Source organism: Carassius carassius, chromosome 20 (genome assembly GCF_963082965.1).
Source record: "Carassius carassius chromosome 20, fCarCar2.1, whole genome shotgun sequence".
Lineage (NCBI taxonomy): Eukaryota > Metazoa > Chordata > Actinopteri > Cypriniformes > Cyprinidae > Carassius > Carassius carassius.
The window spans coordinates 16589180-16609692 of record NC_081774.1 but is presented as its reverse complement, the minus strand read 5'-3'; the positions used below and the strand labels follow the sequence as shown (position 1 = coordinate 16609692).

General features: G+C 36.4%; 1 protein-coding gene across 1 annotated transcript in view; it reads left to right on the top strand.

Moving 5' to 3' along the window:
• Window positions 1–20513, top strand: part of LOC132096499 (glutamate receptor ionotropic, NMDA 3B-like) — a 42508-nt gene that overhangs the window by 13130 nt on the left and 8865 nt on the right. The window contains exons 2-5 of the mRNA XM_059501891.1: window positions 5026–5663; window positions 14522–15614; window positions 16913–17058; window positions 18803–18918. Coding sequence (XP_059357874.1) covers window positions 5026–5663; window positions 14522–15614; window positions 16913–17058; window positions 18803–18918 — 1993 coding nt within the window. The remainder of the gene's footprint in view (window positions 1–5025; window positions 5664–14521; window positions 15615–16912; window positions 17059–18802; window positions 18919–20513) is intronic.

Below are 20513 nucleotides of genomic sequence, written 5' to 3'. Positions count from 1 at the left end.
TGAGGCAGAATTTTATATCAAGATAAGCAGTTTTTTACGACGTTAAAGCACTTTGGCACAACACTGTAGAACTAAGAAGATGAAAAATATACCAAAAGTTGATTACAGAGTAAGGATGAGTCAGGATGGTTGACTAGTCGCACACAAATCAATTACTGAATTAGGGAGGTCGACAAGGTCTGATTTGATTTTTGTTATAGCATTGCAAACATCTTGCCTCAGGGAACTGGTCTTTGAATTCATCTCTATTAAAGCACTGCATCAAAACACAGCTTCTGTTAACAAGTCAACATATAAATGTCAAGACAATTATTATCGGTTCAGACCGCCTGATGTGAACAATGTTCTATTATTTAGCAGAATCCCGAGGTTACCGTTTTGTGTATATATTAAAGGTTATAGATATTTAGCCTAATTATTTGTTGAATATCTGACATTTTACCATGGAGTGTGCGGTCTCTGCTGTTTTTTAAGTGTTAGTCTATGTATACATGCAGATAGAAATTTTAGGCTGTTGCATCATGTTTTGCACCCCAAATATTGTTTTTTTGATGTGGCATGTCAAGTTAAAAATAGTTTTGCTTTTAGAAATATGTCTTGACACCTGAGTTCTGTTTCATTCTGTTACGCTCCCTCAGGCTGTTTCTGAAAGCAAGACCCAAGGGCTCAAGATTTGGCTGGTTAGCATTAAAACATCTTTCAACATTAATAGTATTTCGAATTTGGCCTTAAATTCAGATGAAATAGATATTTTACCAGAGCACTTAAACTTGGGTTCCTATAGGTTTTTCTTACATAATGCCTTTCCATCTCACAGCTCAGGATAATTACTCTGTGTCAACTGCAGTGCACTATAAAACCCATGTGGTGGAAATGACCCAAAAACCTATTATGCAGGATTTCCTTTAAGGGATAGTTTAAAAAAAACATTTTTTTTTTACAGTAAACCTTAAAATAAATGTTTCAGTGTTTTGTTTTGTTTGTACAATAAACCCTTTTCACTTTGTATTATATCACCTTTGCATCAAATTACAAAAACTGTTAACGCTAATGAAAGGGTGTTTCTAATGCAGCGTCTATGGGAGGGATGGTAAATTTGTTCTCTATTCTGACTGCCTTTGTCAGTCTCTCTCCATTTTTTTCTTTTGATTAAAAGTCATGAAAACACTATCGTTGAGTGTTTCTCTTACTATTTGAGCAAATGGGAATGCAAAAAATATATTTGTGGTAGTCTCTCATTCACTGCTCTCGAAGTTTACCCAACTATTAAAACTTCAGAAGTCAGTGGCAATCCAAACTGTTTCTTTTTAGTTTCACAAAAAAGTCATGCAGGTTTGGAACAACATATAGGGGAGTTAATTCATCAATTAGTCATTCTGTCAACCCACAAACATTTCGGCTCAAAGCCTTCCTCATTGTGCAAAGCAATTCATTTGCCCCCACCCACTTTTCCAATCACTAATGACAAATTGTATTGACGTCATCATTCATTAGCCAAAGTTCAATCGTTTCCATTTGAATACTAGTCAATTTTAATGTATATACACAACACAGATCATTACCTCCACTAGTACACCACACAATATATCCGTAATTAAAACAAAAATTATCTTGGATCTTATATTTAACATACAGTCTTGTAATTTAAATAAACAACCATTAGTATCTACTCCACCAACTTTAAAATAACGATCCGTTGCACTCCAGTAGCACCAAATGATGTGAATTTATTTATGGGTATATTTGAACAAGATCATGTCTATAATAATAATCCATTTCATTCAAACATTAAGGTTTGTATGCAATATATAGATGATTGTTTTATGATTTGGTCAGGTTCTCAACTAGAATTAGATTTATTTGTGCTGTTTATTAATTTGAAAATTCAGTCAATTTAATTTACAATAGAGAAAAGTTGTGATTAGCTTAATTTTTTTGGACATGAAAGTAACAAAGATCAATTAGCCTTTACATACAACAGTATTTCAAAAACCAATAGATAAAAACACAATATATTATTTATTGACAGTTATCATCCAGCTCCTTTAAAATGTAGTTTACCAATTAGCCAATTGCATAGATTAGAAAGTAATTGCTATAATACACATGAATTTGATGAACAGGTAAAATTGCAATTTCAAAGATTTCGTTCTTAAGGTTATCAACAAAGTTGGTTAAATAATGCATTAGATAAGGTTAACAAATCTAATAAAATAGATAAACCTATTAAGAAACAAAGAGCATTTTCAGTAAATTATTCATTGATATATGAGCATACTGTAGTATTACAATAAAATCAATAATTTATCAATATTGGCATATATTATCATCGGATGAATCTCTAAATTATAAATTTCAATATCACCCACTATTTACATTTAAAAGATCAGGAAACCAGATATGTTGACAAAATCAGATGTAAGGAGATAAAAGTTTTTTTTTTCTTTTTTACATGAAAATTGTCTAATATTTAAATGGAAATTATTTAATGATTTTAGTAATTGAACATTGGCTAATGAATGATGATGTCAATACAATTAGTGATTTGAAAATGGGGATGGGGGCGATTGAAGTGATTTGCATACTGAGGAAGACTTTGAGTTGAAACCTTTTGTGTCTTTTCCCATCAACGATGAATGTAAAATAAAATGATCTCCTATACTAAGTAAAATTAAATGCAGACTGTATAAAAAAGACCATAATTTCAAAATTAGGTACCTCCCCAAATCATTAGCTATCAGAGCAGAAATCATTGGGTTTTACTAGACGGAGTTTAGCCGTCTGTTTCAGAAAGATACAGTAGGCAGCAATTTCCAATTTCTCTGCTCAATTATGGTTTGTTTATGGATCAGGTGCCATTGCTGTGTGAGAGTGACAGATAGATTCAGCACGTCCGTCCTCCACACCTGCCCCATAATTTGATGGCCAAACTACTGTTTGTATTAGTCTGCAAAACCTGTATGCTGCCATATTAGATATTAATGAAATGTTACTCTACAGCATTTGGACCATTTATGAGACGTCAGGTAAAAAATAGCATCCATTTATTTTCCCCCGGTGTTAAGACAGATTGTGAAAATTGCTTGCAAGGTTTGGGAAAAGTGGGAATGGAAATAGACATTTTCCGCTAAACTTCCAAGACAGGGAGAACAAATCAAGCTGCTCATGCTGCTCAGAAGCTGTCAGCTTATGGATCCATTTAGACGTGAGAAGGGTAAAGTCCTACCAGGCGCAGGTATTGTTTGGAGGAGCAGCTGTTTTCAGATCGATTGAGCAATGAGAAGCCTCAAGGCTGAAAGTTTGCCTTCACAGAAGGTGTTTGTTTGTTTGCTTGTTTGTTTGCTATTCACCTGGCATCACCTGGATTTACTGGTAAATAAAAGATAAGCCTGCCCCCGTTCCCTACAACACAACCCCCTGGTCCATTTCAATTTTTCGAAGCCCAATACTTTTGTTTCAGCAGAGCAGAACTTCGAGACCAAATGAATGGCGTGTGAATGTTTCTTCTTCAAGTTCATCCGGTTTGGCATCACCGAGTCGTCAGGGTGCGTGCTAATTCTTGTGCCCTAAGTAGCAGTGAAAGTCACAGGGACGTGTGTCAGAGCCGCTGGCGGTAATGGTATTCCAGTCACATAAGTTTTAACTTTGCGTGGGGACTCCTCTTCAGCGCAGCAGCCCCCCACTAGGTTCAAACAGTTGCTCTCCTCCTCAGAACCCCCAATGATCCAATCTTTCACTCTCACAGCACATTCATCCACGCCTCCCTGTCAGTCCACATCAAAAACAGCAGAGTGTCTGTGTAGAAATGGCCAGGAGCTATTTCAGATGAGCGTTGACGGCTCTTCCTCACTGTTTTAGTGTCTGGTTTTTATTCAAGTGATTCAAATGTTTCCAAGATTGCATCAAAACAAGTGTTGTGTTCGGTATTCTTGAGTATGAGGTCATCATAAGTTCAGAATCAGTAATATATTCCTATATATACGAAATGTATGCCTATGGTTTGCCTATTAAGTCAGCTTTGGGAGATGGAAGTCACAGGAGATCAAACACTCTCCCTAGTCTTCACTTTTACTTATTCAAATGTAAAGTCATTAGGGAATACAATACGTATTTGCAGCATGAAGATATATGGAATGAATATATCAGGACTATAAATTATTATAACTACTACTAGTAGTAGTAGTGGTAATATTATTGTTGTTGTTTTATCATTTATAAGTCTATTATAAAATAAAAAAAAATAAAAAAGATAAATAGTACTATATTAAGATTTAATTTAAAAATAAAAAATAGCATTAAAATATCATGATAAAAATAATATACAGTACAGCTATAAAATTACAATATTTGTATAGCTGGCCGCCTCTATTTTATTTTATTTTTATTTTTTTGGGACGTTTCAGCACACAAAATTGCGCATATCACCAAAGCAGTACATTTATCCCGGGAAAGCATGTTTTTTCTGAAACAGCCACAAACATCTGGATTCTGAGGGATCATACGTGTTGATTCCCCACATATAGTGTGAGCAGTCAAATCGCAACTCGACGATCGGACCGTACATACAGCGCATACAAATCGTGAGCTTTGGTTTTACATCGCATGCGATCTTCTCGTACAGTGTGAGTTGGTACCTTGCCGAAATTGCACAGAAATCGCACAGAAATTGCACAGAAATCGTATGCCTGGCTTTAAAGCTTCTCTTTTATTGACAATAGTTTGGAAAGATAGTTGGTGCATGTTGCTTCCCCAAAATGCACGTTATAAGCAACCAAAACTCAAGTGGAGCAGCATTATCTGTGAACCAGGCTGCTCTGAAACACTGAAAACACTGAATCAAAATCTGCTTGTGTGTAACAAAACACAGTGGCATGTTTCACACTGGAATATGCACTGCATATATATGTTTAATTAAATTGCACTTTTTTGATTTTGTAATTTCACTAAGCCATTTTATATTGTTTTGCCTTTATTTCACTTAGTCATGCAGCGCTAGACCTAACTGTATATGTTTTCTGGTTTCAGAACCGCTTCCATTTACAGATGATGACACATACGCCCCCTTCAGGACTTTCGGAGCTGCTTTTGGCGGTGTTGCTGAAGGGAGGCTGGCAGGGCGGAGCGGCCATTCTTTGTCCCGGAGGTGGGAACACGGGAATGCTGGAAGAACTTGAACAGCGGGGCCATCTGGGCTTGAATGGAGCCCACTGGCACCTGTGGGAGACCCTTAACCTGTCCAGACTGGAAGAAAACCTGAGTGAAGACAAGGTAATGGAGCTCCTCTCACAGCTCCTCAGCAGGACTCCTTCTGCTCCGGCATCTTCTGTGGTGCTTTTCAGCTCTGATCCTGAATGTACAGCAAGAGTGCTGCGCAGCGCCCACCAGCTGAGGGATGCATTGCCCCCAGTGCACTGGATCATGGGATACCCCCTTAGTCTGGATTCTCTACACTCCATTGGCTCCCCACTGGGTCTTCTGGCTTATGGGGAGGTCAATCGCAAGCCTCTGAACTTCTACATTAGGGATACCCTGCAGCTCATTGGCAGGGCTGTATATGCCGCGACCATGGTGAGACCAGACCTGGCTCTTATCCAGAACATGGTCAACTGCTTCGACAAGCCCAATAAACATGAGCTGCCCTCCTCTGGACAATACCTTGCCAGGTAAGCATGCCTGTATAACATTTTACAACTAAATAGCTTACTACGTAGCAATACTATTTTTAACCACATTTTATAACTGTACCACAACTATTCAAAAACAAAGTTTGTTTTCTAGTAACAAGCTGTTTTTTCCAGTAACAAGCCATTTTAGATGTAATGAGACATAAACAACAGTGATGTAGCATTTAGCGATGCTACATCACTGTTGTTTATGTCACATTATAACTAATAGACTGCATTGGGCACAGGTACCTCCCAGTTTACCATGTTTCACTTTTCTGATTAATGTGCAATTTTCATGTGACCCTTTTTGCAGGGTTATATGATCCCATGACCCTCAGACCTAGCTATTCACAATAAAGCTAGAGATTGTGTCAGAATAGAACATTAGCGTAGAAAATAATTTTTTATGGTTTATTTATTAAAGTTTGTGTCTCTTAAAGAGTCAAATGTCATAGGTATTGTCACAATTGTGAGCAGACTGCAGACTGAAAATTAAAGCACACATATTGCACAGGTACCCTCATTTACCATGTTTCACATTTCTGATTAGTGTGTAAGTGTGGTACATGTGCGGATTATATGAAACCATGGGCCATGTTTTCGGAAATAAAGCTGGTTATTGTATCCAGTTAGGAAATCAGTGAAGGAAGCATCTATCCATGGTTTATTTATTCAAGTTTATGGTTCTTAAAGAGTTAAATATAATGTGTTACACCCCTTTTACCATGTTTCACGTTTCTGATAAGTGTGTAATTTTTTGTCAAATGTGTGGCTTACGTGAACCCATTGTGTTCTAGTCCAATCATTCACAATAAAGCTGGAGACTGAGTCAAAATAGGAAACATCTATGCAAGATCTTATTTATTAAATACAGGCCTATGTCTTAAAGAGTCACATGCCAGGTTACGCATGTGTATGTAGTTTATGTAAATTGAAAATTAAGGCACACATTTTGCACCCCATTTACCATGTTTCACATTTCTGATTAATGTGGAATGTGCATGTGACATATGTGGCTTATGGAGCCCTGGCCTTTGAACTCAATTATCTACAGGGGTTCTGGAGATTGTCTCAGAATTAACTATTAGTGAAGGAATCAACTATGCACAGTCTTATGTCTCAAAAAGTCAAATATCATAGGTCACACTGTTTTGTGCATCCCAAAAATTAAAGCACTGTCATGACGCATTAATTTAAGGATGCAGTGTGCAGATAATGCGGAAGACTTTTTTGCTGCAAAATATCACTGCTAATGGTTTACATTCAATACAGGTTTCTTTTTATATGTATAATTGTTATGTGATACCCAGTATAAAGCCTTTTAATTTCATACAATCTTTTTTTCATTATAGATTTTGATAAAACCTATAATATATATATATATACAGTACAGACCAAAAGTTTGGAAACATTACTATTTTTAATGTTTTTGAAAGAAGTTTCTTCTGCTCATCAAGCCTGCATTTATTTGATCAAAAATACAGAAAGAACAGTAATATTGTGAAATATTATTACAACTTAAAATAATAGTTTTTTATTTGAATATACTTTAAAAAAAAAAATGTATTCCTGTGATGCAAAGCTGAATTTTTAGCATCATTACTCCAGCCTTCAGTGTCACATGTAACATCCAGTCTATCACACGATCATTTAGAAGTCATTCTAATATTCTGATTTATTATGAGTGTTGGAAACAGTTCTGCTGTCTAATATATTTGATGAATAAAAGGTTAAAAAGAACTGCATTTATTCAAAATAAAAAAAAATTCTAATAATATATATTCTAATAATATATTTTCTTTACTATCACTTTTTATCAATTTAACACATCCTTGCTGAATAAAAGTATTGATTTTATTTTATTTTTAAAAAGAAAGAAAAATTTTTTTACTGACCCCAAATTACTGACCAGTAGTGTATATTGTTATTACAAAATATTTATATTTTAAAAACATAGCTTCTTTTTTTTTTTTTTTACTTTTTATTCATCAAAGTATCCTAAAAAGTATCACATGTTCTGAAACAATATTAAGCAGCAGAATTGTTTCCAACTTTGATAATCAATCATCATATTAGAATGATTTCTAAAGGATCATGTGATAATGATCCTAAAAATTCAGCTTTGCATCACAGAAATAAATGATAATTTAAAGTATAATAAATTTAAAAACAATTATTTTAAATTGTAATAATATATCACAATATTACATTTTTTTCTTTATTTTTGATCAATAAATGCAGGCTTGATGAGCAGAAGAAACCTCTTTCAAAAACATTAAAAATAGTAATGTTTCCAAACTTTTGGTCTGTACTGTATATATATATAATTTTTTTTTAAGAATTGCTTTTTTTTTTATTCTTGTTAACTATTTTATTATTTTTTTATTCTTGTTAACTATTTTATTAAGTATTGCTTTCTGGCTTAACTGCTGTAGATTATGCGTATCTTGCTTATCTAGCTAAGGTTTTAAATGAGCTTCTCCAGCATTGTCAATACTTTAAAATGTTATCTTATCTTGTATTCATGAATTAATTTGTTATCTGATCACGCAGTGTAGTCATTTCGAGCTTTAAATTCACCTTTAGTCATTAGTGTGCACAGACAAATTAAGAATGCTTAACATTAAGGGAATTATAAGGTAGTAAATACTCTCCAAGGAAAATGGCTGTATTAGTATTCCAGCCACTAGTATTAAGTTACAGGAATATTCTGTCTCAGCCACGGCATGGCCCCATATCTTAAAGTTATTTTACTGATGGAGCCACTGGAGACTTTTAAATTTTCGATACATTTATACCTACTTGATCAAAACCATATCTCTGTGTGCATTTACATAAACCATCAAGTTAGCAGTTACACAGTGAAGCATTTGCAGCAATGTGGAAGCCATTTGTGACACTACTGCGTCTTCTTCACTGACTGACCTCCATAAACAGGACAAAAAGCTTTTTGCATTCAGGTCGCCAGGCTCTTTCTTCATCTTCAATGCCAGTGTCCAGTTCAATGTCAAACGCTCACAGAGTCTGCGGTCCACTGCCTCTCAGCTTGATGCATTGTGTTATTGGAGGAGGCTGTGGGAGGCTTGTCAATTAGTATCACAGAATACAGAGATTGTTGTGCAAATCCTGATGGACTAAATATTTACAATTTCTCATTCCGGTAAAAAGATAAATTATTATTGTTATTTAGATTATTATTATTATTGCTGCTGCTGCTGCTGCTTTGGTACTGTTTTCAACAGGTCATTTTCTCAATGTAAAAAAATGGAATCAATTCATGCTGCTTTTATTATTATAAAAAATATTTTATTATGATTATTTTTAAAAGGTTGGCGATTTACATTACTGTACTGAAAAGTTGATACATGTATTAAGTCAAGTTGCGTTTCATTTAAATAGTGCTTTATACAATACACTTTTATTTTCAAAGCAGCTTCACAGTAATAAACAATAAAATAAGAGAATCAGATATGTATCAAACATGGGAGAGATTCAAATTTCGCTGTAAAGCAGCTCTAAAAAGACAATAGTGTCATTATTCAGCTGTTTAGTGTTGGTTCCAGTCGGTTAAATAACTGTTTATCAATTTTGAAGCAAGTTCAGTTTAGCTATAAATGCGCTACAGAAGGCAGTGTCATTATTCAGCTCCGTTAAATTCACATTCTGTTCTTATCCCATAGTGAGTGCAGTCAAAATCATGATACTTAATAGTTTGATGGTGATAAAAAAAAGGTTAAAAATATAGGCATAGTAAGGATTTGCATTTTAACCGGTTAACCGTTATCTGACCGTTAAGAATTTTGACCGATTAATACAATCAATTAAATGGTTTAAAAAGTAATTGATTTATTTTCAGTTATTTATCAAAATATTAAAAAAGTTTTGCTGCATTGTTATAATAGGCTTCGCTACACATATGAATTTTTTTTGTTTTTTAGAGAGAAAAAATCCCATAGCCTATTAATAAGTCACATTTTATTATTTCATTCAGAAATAGGCCTAATGCCGACTCTGAATGTTTACAAACATTATCATAAACACTGTAAACATAGCTAAGCTATTTTAGTTCCCTTCACCCCACAAAAAATAGTTTTAATTAACATTAGCATATTTAAAAAAAGAACAAAAAAATAGCCTATAAGAAGTTATAGCAACATAAACAACAAGCCAAAACCAATTCATTTAGGCTAAAACGAAACTGAAACCAATGTTGGGTCTCTCATTCGACACAAAATCAAACGTTTCCGTATTCGCAATGTATTTGAATGCCAAATTATAATTTATTATAGCCTACTTCACTCGCGTTCCAATATCCATGTAAAACTAAATGTTTTGCATAACATCATGGCGGTATGGTGATAACACTTAAGAGCACAGATTTTATTACATATTTAATCTGAGCAGTTCCCCCCCCCCATATGTTTGACTGACTGTATTTTATTATGATAATAAAAAGGCTGCATTGTCAAAGTAGCAAAGCTTAACTTTGTGCACGCATGCAGCAATCACTTGATTTTTTCCCCTTCTAACAGTGAAAGAAACTTCTCCTTTTGGTCATAAAATTAATCGGATTTGTAAACGGTTTACCTTTATTTGTGTATATTCATAATAAAAACAAATCTTTGTGCGTAAAATAAGCCTAAAGAAAAACAGGATGCCGCTTTCTGCCGTCTGTTTCCTTTCGCACAGCACAGAAATTTACCGAAACTGTGTTTTTCATTCATTTTTGTAATTTATTAATCAAGTAAAAATATATTTCATGTATAGGCATATTTATTTGCTCTATATATCCTAGCTTTATTACGTTTTTCTCCGCTTGCAGAAGCGCTGCAGGTGCCTGATGTGATATGAAGACCAGGGCTATGTGAATCCTCATGTTCTGTTGTTTGTTGCTTTTTGTACATGTAAAATGAATCCCCGGGAAACAAATGTTAGTATTTTTAACCTGTCACAGACACTTATCCTTTCTAATTTAATTCAATTCTAATTTAAAATAATCTTGTCAGTTAACAGTTAATAATCGGTTAATGAGCGTCAGTTGTTGTTTAGGGAAAATAACCGAAATTAACATCCTTAACCCTCTCAAGGCAGGCGTTGCTGATTTGCAACAGTTAAAAACTAAAAACCTTATTACTCCAGATACATATTTTATGTATCTGGAGTACTAAAAACTTTACTAAAGGTTACTAAAGTTACTAAGTTACTAAAACTTAATTTGAGCCTGAGAGGGTTAAGGCATAGCAAACAGTTCCACGGTCAATTACAACATATTTAAATATTTTAAAAATGCATTTTGATGTGTGGAACCCATTACTAAGAGTAAAAATTTTACATGTGCATCTCAATAAATTAGAGTGTTGTGGAAAAGTTTATTTATTTCAGTAATTCAACTCAAATTGTGAAACTCGTGTATTAAATACCGGTACATGCAATGCACACAGATTGAAGTCTTTGGTTCTTTTAATTGTGATGATTTTGGCTCACATTTAACAAAAACCCACCAATTCACTATCTAAACAAATAAGAATATGATGACATGCCAATCAGCTAATCAACTCAAAACACCTGCAAAGATTTTCTGAGCCTTCAAAATGGTCTCTCAGTTTGGTTCACTTGGCTACACAATCACAATTAAAAGAACCAAAGACTTAAACTACTTCAGTCTGTGTGCACTGAATTAGTTTAATACACGAGTTTCACAATTTGAGTTGAATTACTGAAATAAATGAACTTTTCCATGACTTTCTAATTTATTTAGATGCACATGCATGTTTCACTTTGAAAATAAACTTGTGGTGCACAGGTGTATATAACTGGAAAACAAATAGTAGAGTTTTCTCAGATTGGGATCAAGTCCCTGTGCACACTATTGGAGAACTCTTATCACTGAATGCTGGAAGAAGCCTTATCTATCTGCTCACTTTCACAAATAAGGTTTTTTCATGGTAAAAAGAGAGAGAGAGAGAGAGAATGCATCTTCAGATTTAAGATTAAAGTGACTCTTGTTATTTGAGTCTTGTTCAGATAAGTAAACTTTTAAAAAATGAAAAAATACAGAGGACCCCTGAGATTTTCCACCTGATTGAAAGCAGTGATGTAATCTTTAATATTCACCTCACAGTGTGAGACTCCCCCCACCCCCATGTTAAGAGAAATGTATTTGCTCTGAGAAATGATCGTGTAGCACTGAAGCACAGGCAAGTGAGCAACTGAAAACAACAGCACAGGGATTATTGTTCCTCTGCGGTGCTAATGCTTTCGGACCGTTTAATAATAGTCACACGGATAGAAATCTCAGTACGGAAATCAGCTTTGTTCCAATGGATAATACATTATCAGGACAGGAGTCTTTTAACTTCTGCTTTCCAACCAGATCATGTGTTCTCAACGGGTCAAACTCAGGGCTATCAGGAGAAATTAATGATTCAGGCAATCCATTTTTTTCTGCGTTTATTTTCTCTGTTCTGCTCTGTTTTAATGGAAGTGTGCAGTTATGGTCACACAGAGTGCATATCATTTATGGCCTCATTTAGCCACACATCTCAAGCCTCTTTCACTCTGGATTTTTCATCTTCCCTCCGTGACCCAGACATTGCCCAGCAGCCCTTTGACTTCTCTACATCCTCAGCTGATTTATTGACCAAAATCGATCATTGATCTAATACATGTCATACGGTTTGCCATAAAAGCAGTGTGGCTAGGCTATGTAAGGAATCACAATTATGTGATCTATGCAGAACAACATAAGAGTATAATATCCGGAGCGGCACAGAGGGTTATTCACCTATAAACCATGCTCTGCTTATTTATTTGTTTGTTTACTACTCTCTGATGGATGCTAACAGAACTAATATGGTGGCAGCTCAGCAGTTAAATACATTGGCTGTCAAAGGTCATATATTGGTTCAAAAGATTTAATGTGATTCACGTTACTCAGGTCATAATCCTGCCCTTCTGTCCTCATGCCTTTGAAGAAAGCCTTGAACTTCAGTGTGCTTCAAGAGTGATCTATATTCCCTTCTGTTCTTATTCTTTTCTCCTGCTGTGAAAAATATTGTTTTGAGAATTTAAGATGAAACCTTTTGGAATGTTCGTTTGAAAAGATGGTGCTCTTGAATAAGAAATAATTATTTAAATCTTGGCAGACACACCATGTGCCTTATTTTTTTTTTTTGAGGGCATTATGTGACAGTTGTGACACATTTTTCTAAGACAAGATCATCTAGAGATGTAATTTTCATTTTGTATGCAGGAGGACCTGGGTTCAAATCCCTATTTAACATGCACACACACACACACACACATTTATACATATTATATCATGACAGCCAGGGTGATCACCCAACATTTTCAGTCTATGGACATTTTCAAACTAACATTTTGAACTCCTTTTGTTTTTCATAGGGAATAAAGTCATACTACAGAAACATAAAATATGCTACTAATACATGTTTTTATTGAAACATTTTCATTCTAATAATTACTGCAGTGACTAATGATTAATGAAGCAAGATTCTTTATCGATGACCATATGTTACTTCATGGATTTAGTGTTCCACGTATTCTGTCACTCATTTACAGTGATGAATGGATTTAAATCATCAGTTACACAAAAATGGTAAACTGCACCTTACGTCTGCATTTGTAAGCACATTTTGTGAATCAGAGGATGTTCTCTGTGGTCATTAAACAAAATGTGCCATGCCTGTGAGATGCAGATTCCCTGAGCAGTGAGCACAAACTGAGTTCCCTTGCTGCTCCTGCTGCTGTATTTAAGCACGCGATCGACTGAACAAATAGCATTTTCACACAAGGCTGACATTTTTAACTCTTAGGTCTTGAAGACTTTAGCAAAATGCCCACAAAAACAAATTAGTTCTGAATGAATCACCTTCAGTTATAGTGGGCCTTAACCCTTAACCTTTTTTTTGTGTGTGTGTGTGGGGGGGGGGGGGGGGGGGGGGGTTGTATTTGATCAGGATTTTATTGCTCATGTAGTATGATATATATGAGAATATGGAGATCATAATTAAGAAGTGGAAAAAAACTCCCAAAAATGCCCAAACTGTTAAATGAGATTTTTTTATAACATTAAGTTACAGTATGTTATATTTGATTGATACTAACATTTTAACACGTTTTTTTCTAAAAAAAAAAAAAACAAATATGTATGGATAATCAAATAAACCTAAGTTGCTCCAGTCCAGTAACAGTTTGTCTTGAAATATTACTAACAATATAAAAGTAGCCATTATATTCACTTTATAAAAATCAATCATTATTTTTAAAATTCCCATATACTGCAACCTGATGTTTTTAGATTTATACTAAAAGGCCTTTTACTTATTAGAAAAGTATGAATTAACAGTCAGAGAGCAGAAGGCAAGTACAGTAGTAGATTGCATATAAAATATTTTTCATCAAAGTTTTAAACATATTAATAATTTAGAGGCCTGTGTATGAAATATGCTACTGTAAGCTTCAAAGGTAAAATGATTTTTTCATATTGATATGAAACTAATGCAATCAGCAACACTGGAATTACTGTACTTAATCCATAAAAACCAATTAAAATTTGTCATCAATAATAATAACTAAATAATTAAAATAACTAAAATTGCTTTTTTATTTTCGCTGCTAGCTCTATTTCTGATGTACTGTAGTATCACTTTTGTGCAATAATTTTATTCCTTTCACTTGTTTTCACTAGTTATCTCCCCTGGCTCATGTGTAGTATGTGTTCAGTTTGCTAGAGATGCAGCAGATTTTTTTGCTCTGTCATCTCATCGCTGTCTTTGCTTTCGCTGGATGCATATATATTCTCCTCACAATGCTCATGTCCCTGCTGTGCTCAGGTTCTTGTCGAACACTTCTTTCACGGGGCTGACAGGCCCAGTGCGAGTGCAGCGCTCCCTCTCCAGGGTCCTTACCTCCCAGCGCTTCCACATATGGAGTCTACAGCGAGACCCTCTGGGCCAGCCAAGTTGGGTGACCAAGGCAAGCTGGCAGTCGGGCCGTCTGGATTTGGAAGAGCAGGGTCTGTGGCCAGGCATGACCCAACACCACTGGGAGGACGGCCCAGAGATTAGGCTTGGCGGCCGCTGGCAAGCAGGACTCCCAGTGGTGGGGAGCAGATTGCGGGTAGTGACCTTGGTCGAGCACCCATTTGTGTTCACGCGGGAGGTGGACGAGGAGGGCCAATGTCCGGCAGGTCAGCTGTGCCTTGACCCTCAAACCAACAGCTCGGAAGTCCTCAACCAGCTGTTCAGAGAGCTGGAGCAAACCAACAGCAGTTCACTGCCAAATGACATGCGGAAATGCTGCTATGGATACTGCATCGACCTGCTGGAGAAGTTAGCGGAGGACATGCACTTCCAGTTTGACCTTTACATCGTAGGCGATGGGAAGTACGGAGCATGGAAAGGAGGTAGATGGACTGGGTTGGTGGGTGACCTGCTCAATGGCATGGCAGACATGGCCGTCACCAGCTTTAGCATCAACTCCGCTCGAAGCCGAGTAATAGACTTCACCAGCCCCTTCTTCTCCACCAGTCTTGGGATCCTGGTGCGGAGCAAGGACACGGCTGCACCCATCGGTGCCTTCATGTGGCCGCTTCACTGGTCCATGTGGGTTGGCATCTTTGTGGCACTGCATATCACAGCCCTTTTCATCACCCTTTACGAGTGGAACAGTCCGTTTGGCATGACCCCTCACGGACGCAACCGCATCAGGGTCTTTTCTTACTCGTCTGCACTGAACCTCTGCTATGCCATTCTGTTCGGCCGGACCATTGCCAGTAAAACTCCAAAGTGCTGGACGGGCCGCTTCCTCATGAATCTTTGGGCCATATTTTGCCTGCTGGTTCTGTCCAGTTACACAGCCAACCTAGCAGCTGTCATGGTCGGGGAGAAGACCTTTGAGGAGGTGTCAGGGATTCATGATGTCAAGGTAAAACACTGCATTTCATCCTGAAGAGGTGAAATACACAAATACTTTTGTTCTGTGATTTATTTAGACTGTCTCTTTATTTACCTATCTCTTAAAATAAAAATCTTGTACATATGCACTACTGTGCAAATGTCTTAAGCCATTAGTATTTTCACCAACAAACTAGGCCAGTTATTTCTATCTTTTGGTGTAGCGTGTCAGTAGGAAATATGAGTTTACAATTCCAAACATTCATTTTGCCATTAACTTTAATACTCCAGTGAGATTTTTGTATGCACAAGGAGTCTGACAAAAGCCAGTGCTCAACACAGAGATCTCATCACCAACTAGTCCGTCAGCAATTACATAAAGAATCATAAAAAACTGAGACTGAACTAAATCCAAACAGAAGAACTGTGGCAACGTCTACAAGATGCTTGAAGAAACCTTCCTGCAAAGCTACCTGAAAAACTATGTGCAATAAAATATATTTATGATGACATTATTTTTTGAAGCATCGTCAGTTTGCTGCGGTTATACACAAGTGCCTAAAGCAGTTTACATTACTGTAACTTTACAGGTAGGTTTCTTTAAGCATCTTGGAGACATTGCCACAGTTCTTCTGGATTTAGTCAGTTTTTTTCTGATTCCTCATGTAATCCCTGTATGATTACAATTAATGGCAAAAGGAATGTTTGGAAACTGATATTTCCCACTGACCCACTACAGCAAAAGATATGTCTGGCTTGAAAACATTTTGTTTTGGTGAAAATACTAATTGCCTTAGACCTTTGTACAATTTAAAGACACTACTGCTTTAAGTTTGGAGTCATTATTTTAATAAGTCTCTTATGCTCACCAAGGCTACATTTATTTGATGGAGAATACAGTAAAAACAGTAATATTGTGAAATAATATTGCAATTTAAAACAACTGTTTTCTGTTTTATATATATATATATATATATATATATATATATATATATATATATATATATATATATATATATATATATATATATATATATATATATGTATTCTTTGATGAATAGAAAGTTAAAAAGAACAGCATTTGCTTGAAATAGACATCTCTATTGATCAATTTAATGCATCTTTACTCAATAAAAGTATTTCAAAAATACCCCAAGCTTTTAAACAGTAGTGTATATTGTATGTGTCCACAAAAACATGAGTGAACCATGGTTCAAAAAACTATGGTATAACCATGGAACGTTTTTTTGGTACTTTTTTGTAAGTGCTAGGATTATGTTTTTAAACCTTTCTCCCACAATCTATTCACATTTCATTGCTGTTTTCAAGCTCCATCACCCGTCTCTGGGGTTTCGCTTCGGCACAGTTCGAGAGAGCAGTGCTGAGGACTATGTGAAAAAGAGCTTTCCGGAGATGTACGAGTACATGAGGCGCTTCAACAAGCCCACCACTCCGGATGGAGTCTCTACACTCAAGTAAGTGTTGAGACCCAGGAGAGAAACAAAAGGTAACAGGCAATTGAACATAGCATTGGAAAGTCCAATGAAAATATAATGATAAAGAGAGAGAGAGAGAGTGGTAAATCTAATGAAATGATCAAACTGAATTTCTAAACAGCCTTTTTCATTTGAATGAAAAACACTTGCAATAAAGTGTATTTAGAAAGCTATCATCTTAAACACTCACACTAACATAGACACATTCATATTTTTTTACTCAATAAAATCAAGGAGTGCTGAGCAGGAGCGCAACATGCCGAAAACAAATAAAGCTTTAACAGGGGATAGGCATCTTGAAAAAAGCCTAAAGGGAAATCAAGCTCACGTTTCTGCAGGATACACAGACAACAAGCAGCCCAAAGGCTGCAGGCGCATACTACAACAATAAATAGGGACACAATAAGAGGCCAGCAGTCAGTTCTCACCCTCAAGAGCTGCTGACACCGCTGTGGATCTGCTTTGTATGATGCACCATCAATATTATTCCTCTTTCATGAGGAATTATGTGCACCATCCAGCTTGCTCAGTTTAAACAAACCGAGTCGACAGCAACAAGTGTCTGCTCTCCAGGCTTTCTGTCTGTAGTCTCGCTTTCCATTCATCCTTGAAAGAACAGGGACTGCTGCAGACTCCAAGCTGAGAAAGAGGCAGTCACTCTCAAGTCAAATCTAAACTTGCTGAATGAGTCCAAAGGTTTTCTTCTGAGACAACAGATAACTCCCCGGCAAACGTAAGCTTGCAGGCGTGCGCAAACACACACACAGCGATTCATCCTCAGATTCAGGCTCCCACATAGTGCTGTATTTTTGCTTTGTACTTCCTGTCTTTTATGATTTACAGCAGTTTTCTTTTCTTCCATCCTTTTGGAGACACCTTACATGGTCAGCATTTTTAGAGTTGAGATCGCGGCCATAGTTGGGAACTATTCTTGGGGGTGAAATTGTTTTAGGACAAGCATCCGGACAGTTTTATTTTTATTTTTTATTTTTAAGACGTTGCATAAGAGTCTTAGTTTGATCCTGCAAAATTTTCCTTCACTTTATTTTCTGTCACACTTGAAGTAAAATAGAGGTCAGCTGATGAGCAAGCATCACCTCACACTAGAAACTGAGAACAGCTAACAGGATATGCCATGCTTTAGGTTTTTAGTTTTTAGTAATAAAAAATAAATAACAAAAAATACTTTCAAAATTTTTTTAAAATCCACATCTAGAGGTCAGAGTTCACCAAACTTGAATTTCCATATGCAGCAGAATGCTTGATGCTTTTGACCATGCTTTTGAAAGTTTTTTTTTTTTTTTTTTTGGGGATGATGTAACCCATGCTGAGTTTTTATAATTAGCTTTACTGAACACTATTATTAGCCACTGTTATTAGCTAAAACAGCATGTATTTATTTTGCCACCCTTATTAATAGGTTACACTATAAACCTCTATATGGAAAAAAATCTTTGCAATGTAAGCTTTTATAAAGAAGCAAAATGCTGGAGCAAATTACTTGCGGGGAAGTTACACACATAGTACACAAAAAGCACTTTCTATTCAGTAAATCTGACTAAATCCGGAAGATTTAAGCAGTTTATAGCTACAGGGTTTGGGTTTGGTTCAGGCTTATTGTAATCAACTTTTCAAGTCATCTAAAGTCCGTAGCGATTAGCAAAAGTTTGGCTGGTGGTGTCTGTTTTGTTTGGCTCTGACTATCCTCCTCTGTGTGTTGAAGGACAGATCCCCCTCAGCTAGATGCCTTCATCATGGATAAGGCTTTGCTGGACTACGAGGTGTCCATAGATGCAGACTGCAAACTCCTGACTGTAGGAAAACCATTTGCTATTGAAGGTAAGGACCTCTGTGCCACTGAGACATATTGCTGTCTTTCAGGAGTCTAGCACCTCTGGCCATGCCGTGTTGAATTATATTAGCTTACAAAAGCCTGTGAAGTTGCTCTCTGAAGGGCACAAGGTGTTTCTAACACTTTCTACAGACACACTATTAGAATTCCACCCACATTAAGAGCCGTCCACGAATTCACCTCAAGGCTGTTGTAATTACCCTCCAAATCGAAGCAAGTCAAGTTTGACACATGTCATTTCATAAGGGAAAGCTATTACAGGGTGTAGATGGGTTTCATGGCAGTCACCCAGGCATGTCCGCACCTCTCATCCGGATGTTATCTCCTGCTGCATGCATAGGAATTTTCCCTGCTATCTGCCAATAGCTTCCATTACGCCTTTGAGACAGCTTTTTATTAGATGGATGATCAAGACTAAACCATCGCTATCACATCTGCTGGCTTGAAATGGACAGCTCTGTCAGGGTCTGTAAAACCTGTAAACAGCCATGTTCATAATCAAACCATGCAGGCGAAAAACCAGACTCAGGCATCTAAGTTTGTCACAATGAAAAGTGTGTTGAGTAGCATATTAGTTTTTTTAGTAGATAGATAGATAGATAGATAGATAGATAGATAGATAGATAGCATCAGTTCAATTCACAGGCTCTGCTCAAATTGAAAGAACGCCCTTCAGTAGAAACCATCTCTTCAGACTGGACCGTGTCCTTTTAACGCTGCTGGAAAATCCCTTATTGTATTAGTTTCCACATCACATTTTATGACTGCCTGGATCCACTCCATTAAGAATATTCCAGCAGCCCATCGGTGCCCCCTCTTCAAAGAGTTCAACAGTGCACATTTATTGGTTGGAGAGGACTGTGTAAAATACAGTGGTGCAACTCGGTAGGAGAGGACAGAAGTTTATCAGAATGCAAGGGATGTTGTGCCACGTGCTGAAAGGAGGGGAGGGATTGCTTACAGGGAGTGATGTGTGGGTTTGCCGGTGAGGCGAGGGCTTTGATGAAATTTGTGGATGTCAGATCTGAGCTCGTATCTCTCCGGCTGCCTGGCTGCAGAGACGCCACAATGACAGACGCTCTGTCTACGGTGCACTGGCACAAGATGCCAAAGATTCATGATTGTTCCTTCTCAAGGCTCTCTGACATATCAATAATAGAGGTATCAATTCACACTAGAATGTGGATGGTCTCTTTAACGAAAGCCCACAGCATAACTGATCCGGCTGAGCTTTATGTGTGAAGTTGTTTTGATATTCTAGCAAAAGTCTAATTAATGTGTTTTTCTAAAAGAGTATGTTCAAAACATTATGTCAGAGTATTGTTCAGAGTATTGAATTATGGTTCAGTTTGATAATGTTATATAATGCATTAGGGTTCCGCTTGTGAAAAACAATTGAGTTATATGTGCATTTCAAATCTCAAGAGTGTATTTTTTTTTTTTAATTGTACTTGCAGATAATATATCAAGTAGTAAATAAAAGTCCTCTTACAGTAAGTGTACTTAAAGAGTACACTTTCATGACTATGTCTTAACATACTTAAAGGAATAGTTCAGAATTTCTAGAACAGATTTCTAGAAA